We start from the raw sequence: 10,433 nt of genomic DNA on the forward strand, positions 1-10,433 counted from the left end.
ACCATCCGTTCTTCAACGACAGCGCCAGAGACACTGCTTTGTTGGACTATCTATCAGCATCCTTGACTACTGTTGAGGGAGAATTCCCAGGTTGCGGGATTCTACTCTGCGGCGATTTCAATAGGCTAAAGTTGAATCGTTTAGCTGCACAATTCGGATAGCGGCAATTGGTCAACAAGCCCACTTGGGGTGATCAGATCCTGGACCTGGTCTTCACCAACCAACCAGATTTGTACGATATAAATTAAATTCCGTTCAGATTTTACCGCCGTCTGGTTTATCGGATCACAATGTTGTCTTCGTGCACCCAACAACTCGTGCTCCAAGGGAAGGCCTAAGTAGAAGAACCCTTTCCAAGCGGGACACTCGGGCCAGTCGCACGTCCGAGCTTGGGCGTTTCCTCGCGTCTATCGACTGGTGAGTGGTTAGCGAAGCATCCAACTGCGAGGCTAAATTGGCGCTGTTTACGGATTTCATCAAAATTGGTCTTGACCACTTAATGCCGGTTATACATGTCAGACTTCACCTGAATGATCCCCCGTGGGTTACTGAGCGGTTCAAGAACCTCATTAAGCTCCGTCAACACGCCTTCCACAATGGAGACATGGATCAATACCGGCGATATCGAAATGACATCAACTGCACGCGTAAGTCACTTCGCAGTAAATACTATGCAAGCAAAGTGAATAATTTAAAGAACATCAAGCCCTCGCAGTGGTGGAGCGCAGTTAAACGAATCGCCGGTATGAATCCTGTGTCATCTTCTGAAAGTCTCCTTTCCAACCTTCAGCTCGGGGACAGTTTTGATCGCCTAAGTGACGTTGAACTAGTTAACGCCATCAATGCTGTGTTCTTAATACCCATGAAGCATTACCAACCCCTATACGCTGTCCCTACTGTAGTGGAGGACTCCAATATGCCTTTAATTACGGAATTATGTGTCCTACACGCTCTAACCAATCTAAACCCGAGGAAGGCAGTTGAACCTGACGACATCGGTAACTGGCTTTTGAGGGAATATGCAGTGATTCTCGCACAGCCTATTACATCTATACTGACCGCGAGCTTTAGAGAACAAAGGCTTCCCGCCTCTTGGAAGCTTGCGGACGTGGTGCCTCTCCCTAAGCAAAAACCCGTGGTAGATGCTACAAAGCACCTGCGTCCTATCTCCTTGACGCCCGCTATCTCTAAGGTTGCCGAAGATTTTGTGGTACTCAGATACGTCAGTCCAGCGGTGTTGCAGATTATAGACCCGAACCAATATAGCGGTATTCCAAGATCCTCCACCTTGTACGCTCTGATTTCCATGGTATATAACTGGTCACAAGCCACTGACGCCACAGGCGCAGCTGTTAGAGTGGTATTTTTCGACTATCGTAAGGCTTTTGATCTTACTGATCACAATTTGCTGGCCAGTAAGGTCGAAGCCTTGGACATGCCACGGTGGGTTCGCGTTGTGGTGCTGGATTTTCTATCAGACAGGAAACAACGTGTCAGGTTGTCGTCAGACTGCGGGTCAGAGTGGGGCTCAGTCCCCGCCGGGGTACCACAGGGGACCAAGCTTGGTCCCTGGTTGTTCTTATTAATGATCAACGATCTTGAGGTCGACGCGCTCACTTGGAAGTATGTGGACGACACGACTATCGCCCAAACGATACCGCGAGGTTTGACCTTTGATGTACAAAGCGCAGTTTCCGCTGTTGAGGCGTGGTCGATCGAAAATAGGATGGAACTGAACGCGGATAAATGCAAGGAGATGCGCATTGACTTTAGAAGGAACACTCACAATTTTCCACCAATTGTGATTAATGGCAAGGAACTATCAGTATCAAACAGTGTAAAAATCCTAGGAGTCACTATAAGCTCAGATTTAAAATGGAATGAACATATCTCAGAGTGCATTAAGAAAGCGAACAAGCGCCTTTATTTTATTGTTCTTCTAAAGCGCGCCAACGTTCCACTCAGCGACATTATAAATTTTATTGCACCGTGATAAGATCTGTTTTAGAGTACTGTACGCCAGTTTTCCATCACACGCTTACACAGTATCTTAGTGACGACATTGAATGAGTACAAAAGAGAGCGCTCTCCATCATTTGTCCTTATGCGTCATATTTCGAATGTTTGGCCAGGTTCGACTTAGTAACCTTGCACGCAAGACGCGTGGCTCTGTGTAGCAAGCTTTTCGAGTCTATCATGTCATGCCCGGATCACAAACTCGTGCCTGTCTTACCTCCTAAGAGAGAACACAGATATAATCTAAGACAGTCCAGGGCTTATGCCATGCCCCGTACACATACAAATCGTTTTAAGAACACTTGTATTCCAAGTATGTGTACATAAACATTTTTTTTTAAAATAGTTTGTACATATATAGTCATATATAGAGAGTTTTTCACATTTATGGTTTTATTATAATTTCAATTTGTATTTGGAATTTATTTATTCCTAGTTCTTAGTAATTGTAACGCAATTCAGTCTACGGACTGCCATGTTCGATATTCTCATAAACTATCTATCTATCTATCGTATCGATTAAACCCAATTTTAAGAGAGCAGAAACGTTTTCAAAACCATTGCCGGAGATTTTTAGAGCTATGCGCACCTAGAATGTGAAAGTTGCCCTGAAAAGTGATTTTGTTAATAACATAAAAGACAAAAGGTCGTGTAAATTCTGTGATATTCAGAAAAGATGTTTTGGAAAGTTTTCAAATTGCACTTTCCAGCGGCTCGTGCAATCACGCAAACTTTCAAGACATCACTTACGCCTCTAAATCACGGAATACACTAGCGTTTTTACAATTTCCTTCATCATACGCGATAAAAGTGGCTTAAAATAGCTGAGTTTTTTAAGTTGTGACTACTGTGAAGAAATTTACAGTTAGCTTCGTTATCTATGTGCAATTTACTCGAACCTGTTTAAGACAGAGGCCTGCGCCGATCCTCCACCGGTCGAGCACCAGCAAAGTCCACTGCAAGTTAGCTAATATATAGGAGTAGTATACTCCGGAAACCCTGAAATTTTAATATCCACTGAGGTAAAGTATACAAAAACGTTAAATTCTTACCACGTTTTGAGACTCCAAAGAGAGACCAAACCTTCGAAGGTTCTTTTTCTTGCCACAAATTCGACTGCGGATGCCACCATTTTGAAAAACAACTTTATAACTTAGCCAGAAGCACACGACATCCCACAACTCAACCCAGACGAAAACGCATGCACCAAACTGCCTTTGTTTGAATTGGTAATTGGCTACACTGTTGTCGATAGGGTTCTATGGTGGGCTCCTGACTGTTTAATAACTTTAAGTTTTACAAGATATACCCTGTACAAAAGTGTTGATACATACAGCAGAGCTATCAACAAAATCTTGGTATAAGGTAATATAGTAAAAAAAAAAAAAATTCCCTGAATAAATATAAGATTATAGAACAAGTAGTGATTTGTTTTTTGTTTTACAGGGGAGTGAAGGGAAGAGCGAAGCAAACGCAAGGTACGGGTGAAGGGTGGGTCACGCGAGAGGATAAGCGCTCCTCGCCCCGCGTGGGCCTCTGTGCATATCACACAATAAGGCAAAAGATAATTTTTTCACAATCGCCAGTGTTGCATGGATAGAGCTTCTTTCCGACAGTTCCAATCCTTTATCCCGTAATCAGGAAAGCTCTTTATTGCCCACCCACTTCTGGATAAGGGCCGAGCATTCAATAAGTTTTCTTGATCCTTAAAACTTCAGATGTTTTTTTTTCTTCATTGCGGTCAGATCACTGGCGAACATTTTTTTTTCTTTTTTAAGAACCACCCCGCGACTCCCAGATCTGACAGCTGGGGGCAATTGTGCGGAGGCGGGCACGTGGAAGGGCTCTTTCTGAGAATGCTCGCAATAATAATTAAAAGGATAAATATATTCAAATAGTATCATTTGACTAGAATTCTACCGAGCTACAAATTCGAACACTTAACAACTACATACGTAAATCAGTGAAGGCAAAATCCTCTTATCAATGCTTTAGTTGCTGGCTATTTTTGCTGTAGATATTTCTCGATTAAATCATTGAGACTTTCCGTTGCTGCAAAAATTCTCGGAAAAAAGAAACATTGTCAAAGTTTCCTTGAAAAAATGTGGTCTCCTTTTCCTTTACATCGAGTGATGATGGAGTCACTGTGCCTTTGACCCCTCTTGCTTGGTTTTCTCGCGTTTAAGTAGTCCGCGATAGTCCATAGTTAACGCGAAGCTTGAGCATCGAAAAAGACTGGACGTGCTGAGCGCACTGTTAACATTTTGCCAAACTACCGCTGACTAATTGATTGGGCATCTCACTTCTTCGAAGCTACTATGTTTCCAGTTACCGAAGAATCATTCTGATGTAGTTCGAAGGAAGAAAATCGGAAGGTTAAAGGCCTAACCGTGTACATCTTTTGCCTCGACGAATGCGTAATCCTTCAATAAGGAATTCTTGAAGGTATGTTAAAGTTACAACTTCAACAAATGAGAAATTGTCTGGGAGGTTCAACGGGTGTAATTGCAATACGCAGTCTCTCATTTGGAATCTGAGAGCCGATTTGCTATAGTAACGAAGATAGTGGTAAAGCTGTTTGCGGAAGGCAATTGGAATAATAAGACAACGGATTCTTGCGCACTTTTAGCCACATTTTAAGCCAAATTATGCTGATCAGAAAGGAGTATTGTGCATCAGGAATAAGAACTTTTGCTTCCGGCTTCCGTTCGCGTCCCAAACACAATTTTGCATAAGCTCCCTTTGAAATTACTAATATCACCATTCCACAAAGGAAAAGTAATCTCTTTTGAGATCAAGAATGCATTGTAAATTTTTTCCTTAGAAATATTAAGATTTGATTTACCCTTCATCCTTTAAGGAGGGTGACTGACAAATTTACACCATATCGTGACTGCCTGGTATTATATTTCTTATGTTACGCATTGTGCAAACAAACTTACTCGGCTCAGTTTCTTTTCTTATCATGGAAATGGCTCTATAAAATTTTGCCTAATTTCCTTAGTACTTGAAATAGTCAACATGTACTTATAAATAACAATGTACATAATTAACTTTCTTTAAGAACTCTTTCTGTAAACAGAATCATGTAGTTGCAAGCTGTAAATGTAGTGGCATCATAATTTTGAAACAGCTAGATTTTATTCGTTAAAACTCACTCAGCAGTGAGGCCTTAACTTAAAAACAGAAAATTCTGAGTTATATGACTGAAGTTATGAAGAAATTAATTGCAGAATTCCCAAGACCATCCTCAAAAACTGTTCAACGCAATTTCCTCCTGACATGATAAGAGTAATGTGATTGCCATGCCATGCCCACTATTTCAAACTTCAATCTTTTGGTTGGCACATGTGTGAAGTTAGTTGGACTGCAAACAGGGAAAGTTGATTTTTGAGCACTTTGAACATAGTCAGTTAAGGTGTCTTGAAAGACGGTTTTCTATCACCTTAAAAACGAAGGTGCGCTATAAAAAGAGCCTTAGGTCCCACTGGACCATTTGTCAATCAACCGTCGTGTGATGTAGAACTCTTAGAGTCAAGTCAGCTTGAGCTACAGCTACTCCAAAGCAGTGAACAGCGGGCGCATTCCTCAAAATTGTTTTATGTCTTCATTACAATACAAGAATTTTTGAGATTTGTCTTTCCTTTCTCCAATGAAAACTGTCTTTATTTGTGGCAGCAAATTTGAGATCGAAGTAGGTGGTTTACACGTTACCTCATTGCCACCTTGTTGGTGGAAGTAAACAATAGATATCTCATTAGCTCCTTTTGTTCGTCTACCTGCAGCATTTAAATTTGACCCACACACGTCAACGGTGAGTGACAAACTGGAGCCTAGGTCTTCCCAGGGAAGACTTCCTTATATAGCACACCTTCATGTTTAAATAAGGTATTTCAGTCTTTTGTTTTGGTTTATCTACAATATTAAGCTGTTATTTCTATGTGCCAATTGGCTAGATCAAAGATTTCCTAACCTGGCTCCTATAAAAGAGCAACTATGTTCAAGGGAATCTTACATGAGGGTGTCCTGAGAAAGGAGATCTATGAGAGTGCTTGCATTCTTTTTTCATTTGCACATCTCTGTACTTATCATGACATCCAGCCAAATATCTTCTTGTTTGGCATACAGTCTCAATCAATAGATACATTACATTGCATAAATTGTGAATTCTGGTCATCAAGTTTGAAATGACGTCAAGGCAATCACATTTGAATGGGTCATTTCTACTCTTGTGACATTGAGAACTTTTACTTTCACAGGCTTAGTGATAGAGTTAAGAAAGGACTCAATTGTAACCCTGGCAATATATTGTTGTGCTGAAAATGGCTACTGCTCCGGGACCAGATGAGGTGCTTTGTCCTACGAAAGGGCGAGATAATTTTCAACGGATGGCTCGGCTTTTAATAGGTGGAGGTACTGTGCTATTGAGGGAGGTTTTTGACAACAAATGTCCACCGAGTAATCTTCCAGCAATACTGAAGAATCCAGCTACAGAGAAGCTACTTAAGGGCGCAAAGCTCACCCAACCACAAAGGAACCGCCTGTACCCATCCCCAGGAGTGTATGGAAAGTCGACAGATTTTGATATAACTCTCCTCTTTCGGTTGCTGAGAACAATTTGCAGCCTCACTCCTCCAGCCAAAGGTTGGGATTCTTTACCTTTACCCACAGAACAAAGCTTAGAGGCAGATTTAGCAAGAATTAAATTCTACCGTAATTCATTATTTGCTCATGTGAATGAGAACATGGAAGTATCAGACGATGAGTTTTTAGTACTTTGGAATGAAATCAGCGAGGCCCTGGTAAGAATTACAGACCATATCAACCCTGTAAAGAAAACAGAATGGCAGAAAGCTATTGGTGCATTTTTGAAAGATCCCCTCACTGAGAAAGACAAGAGATATGAGCAGGAATTGCTCAGTTGCTACCAGAATGATACAGAAGTAAAGGAATATATGAACAAGGTAAACTTCTCAATAAAGGGCTTGACAGAAACAGTTTGTGAGGAGGCCAAAGGCACTAATGATCAACTTAAGTGCTTAAGACAAGAGCTTCAATTTGAAGCCCAAGGCATCAAAGATCAGCTTGGAGAGGAAGTAAAAACTGCAGCCCAAAAGGTGCAGTGCTTAACACAAGAATTTCAAGATGCAGCCCAAGGCATCAAAGATCATTTGAAAGTGGGAAGGGAACCCAATTCCTCAGCTGGAGGTCAGTTTGTTGCTTTTTTTCCTGCCTATCTTTTTCTTTTGAATTTATTTTTTTTCTCTCAATCATAAACACTGATTCATTATATATATATATATATATATATATATATATATATATATAAATTTATATTTAACAATTATTCGCCGAAGGCAAAGTGAATACTACAAGCCTGAGGTGAATAATTGTTTTAGTATAATTACTCAGGTGATTATAGAAATGAGCAAAGGAATATGTTAAATATTATTAGTCATTGTCACACGTCAGTGAACAACTGAGTGAGAGCCGCTCACACAGACAACAGACTATTTCTCTTGTAAAAAGTACTGTCTTTCCTCCTGACTGAGGCGTAAACTTTTGACAAACATTTATTCATCTTGTTGACCTCCACTGCCTCAAAGTCAGTGGTAAATTCGGTTTGTTGTTGAAACCATTTTAATAAGTAAATAAAGTATTGCAAAAATTTAATGTAATTCTCTTGATTTATTCATGCATGTCGACATAACCAAAATTTTCACGGGAATTTGAATGGTTTCTTTGTTACATTTAGCACAATTTTCACACCTTACCTTTGAAGAGTGCGTGTCATTCCAAACTTTGTGGCATGTTTGGTATTCCTCAGAATGGTATTTCCTTTCATTAAATTAATTTCCTCTTCAGACACATCAACAAAGCGCGAGGCAGCCATTTTGAAAATTTTTCCTCCCGGTATAATTACCTCACTGGAGATGATTATAGCGTAATATGATGCCATTCTTGGCCAATAAGAGTGCGAGAATTTCTATAATCACCTGAGTAATTCTACTAAATATATATATATCCTTTTCAGTGCACCATATACATGCACTTATATTTAATTTAACAGGAATGGCAGCATATAATTATTTTTAAAGCCCAAATCAGTGTCAGTTAAGTTTCTTAGTAGCTTAGTTGGCTAGCTGCCTCAGGACCACTTATCAATGGCCTTTTTAATAATAATAATTATAATAATTATTAATAATATATCGATTTCTATAGTGCATTTTCATGGAATGCTCTAATGCGCTTTACAACACTGTGCAGGGGACTTTTTTTTTTTTCGGTAAATGCTTAGTTGCTGACTAGTAAATGAGACTTAATCCTCTCACAGTTAAACTTCGAGTGCGGATTGATTGTGAGGCCATTCGAGACCCTAATCCACAAAGTGGAGCTTCAGGAACCGTGGCTATATCAAGTCAAGGTATCCAAGAAGGTGGTGAGGAGCTGATAACAACTGGAACTTCAGGAAGAACAGTTCTGGGCTCACAGGGTACCCAACCAGAAAGCCTGGAGACAGTAGTAAGAGCAGGTAAGGGTAAGGCAGTGGAACTGTCTACATCCACCAGCCTATCTCAAGCAGGAGGGACTGAGATCTGTGAGGGAGCAAGTGTTGAAAGTCATGATGCACCCAATGCACAAGAAGTTTTGAATTTCATTGCACTCAATTACTTCAAGGCAATTGACCCAACTAAACCAGAAGAACGAAATGGCTACATAGAATTTTTAACAAATGTGCGCAAAGTGCTGCTTGTTGATTCTCAGCCAGGAAGTTTGATATTAACAGTACTGTGTACTTCACTGGAGATACTGGATGCCCTGTGGGATGATTATTGCACAGGTCACTTGAATGACATGGCACAGAAATATCTTGTGACAAAGGACATTCTGAAGAAGTTTGACCTGACTGAGCTGAAACTGATGACAACTATTCAGAAGGAGGATTACCTAGCTGCACGAAAACATTTCTTGCAAGGTTTACGTGAGTTGTTCTTATTCCACTAAATAGGACATTGTGTTGGGTATTTCTTGGCAATTGCATCAGCGGAGGTTTGCATCAAAATTGTCTGTTGACTTATTTTTATCTCTTTTTCTATGCAAGATTATCCATTAACCCCCTTTTCCCAAACAGTGATGAATCATAATTTCCCTAATCTTCAGCCACCAACAGGCAACATTGAGTGGACACAGGGGGTTTTGTCATTTATAGCACGGTACATCAATCAAGGCTGTGTCATTTGCAACACAAGTGAATTTGTTAATTTCTTATCAAATTTTAGTGTTAACTTCTTATCATACTCTGCTACTTTAAATATTTTTTAATTCAATGCAAGTATCCTTTCGTTTCTCAAAGGAGAAATACATTTTTTTTGTAAGTTGGTACATTTAGCTGATGTTAACTGCCTTTTTGACCATCTTTTTCTTTTTAAGTACGATGTTAAACTGAAAGTTTTTAAGAAGCTTAATTCTTCTCACTTTTTCAGTTCCAAGTGAAAGTGAAGAAGCACCTGAACGAGGAATTGCACTGGATTTTGATGGCAATGCCTTACAAGGTGTGGTTCAATTTAACCTAATTCAGTTACTGTACTTCAAGAACATTTACTCTCCCACCTGAGTGAGGAAGGAATTAAAAAGTTAAATTGAGAACAGAAATAGGTCACCTTCCTTGATTGCAGTTCACTTTTCCTGTGATTTTATACCTTTCCATTCAGTCAGTGGACTAAAATGGAAAGTAATAACACTGCTGAAGGTTCTGTTTTAAGACTGTGTGTGAGTAATTGTGTTTTTGGGTCTTGTGATCACTACACTTGTCTCTTACTGATGTATTCAAGTTATCAAAGTGAAAAAGTAGACTCTTAAACACAATCAATCTTCTTAGAGATTTAACTGATATGTTTACACAAATCTTTGTTTATTTTTTTCTTTGCAGCCATTGCTGAAGTTTACAGGAATAAGGGTAATGAGGCCTTTAAGAAAGGAGATTTCCTCGATGCTATTCACTTTTACACAGAAGGAATTAAAGTGAACTGCAAGGACAAAGAACTGAAGGCCAAACTGTACAACAACAGAGCAATTGCACATTTTAAACTTGGTAAGATGACCAGAGCTTTGATATCAGTTTTCTGTTCTTGCAAGGGCTGTAGTGATTTTTCAAAAAGCCAGTGAGAATTTTAATTGTAAATTGCCAAAGAGAAATTTCCAGAAAAAAGTGACCCTTATCCTGGCCTTTCAATCATACCAGGAGGTAATTTCTTATCTTAGAAATCAGTGGGCATCACAATTTTTTACAAAAATTGTGATGATCTTGAAAGTGGTGGGTTTGCCATAGCTGATTGAATAGATAGTGGTATATTTATTTTAAAAACAGGAAATCACGAGGATTCACTGAGTGATGCAAAAGCTGCCACTGAGTTGCA

At 39.7% G+C, this 10,433-nt stretch overlaps 1 protein-coding gene and 1 pseudogene across 1 annotated transcript in view; both read left to right on the plus strand.

The window, feature by feature from the left end:
- The first annotated feature begins 1,521 nt into the window (after positions 1–1,521).
- LOC148716148 (uncharacterized) lies at positions 1,522–2,343 on the plus strand (annotated as a pseudogene).
- Positions 2,344–4,197: 1,854 nt separating this feature from the next.
- The window catches only part of LOC111319413 (uncharacterized), a 15,526-nt gene continuing 9,290 nt past the window's right edge, over positions 4,198–10,433 (plus strand). The window contains exons 1-6 of the mRNA XM_088744960.1: positions 4,198–4,461; positions 6,276–7,224; positions 8,351–8,998; positions 9,501–9,569; positions 9,947–10,108; positions 10,385–10,433. The exon at positions 10,385–10,433 is cut by the window's right edge and continues 29 nt beyond it. Of these exons, the coding sequence (XP_088601086.1) occupies positions 6,339–7,224; positions 8,351–8,998; positions 9,501–9,569; positions 9,947–10,108; positions 10,385–10,433 (1,814 nt within the window). The 5' untranslated portion in view covers positions 4,198–4,461; positions 6,276–6,338. The remainder of the gene's footprint in view (positions 4,462–6,275; positions 7,225–8,350; positions 8,999–9,500; positions 9,570–9,946; positions 10,109–10,384) is intronic.

The sequence above is a fragment of the Stylophora pistillata genome, chromosome 14, assembly GCF_964205215.1.
Source record: "Stylophora pistillata chromosome 14, jaStyPist1.2, whole genome shotgun sequence".
Lineage (NCBI taxonomy): Eukaryota > Metazoa > Cnidaria > Anthozoa > Scleractinia > Pocilloporidae > Stylophora > Stylophora pistillata.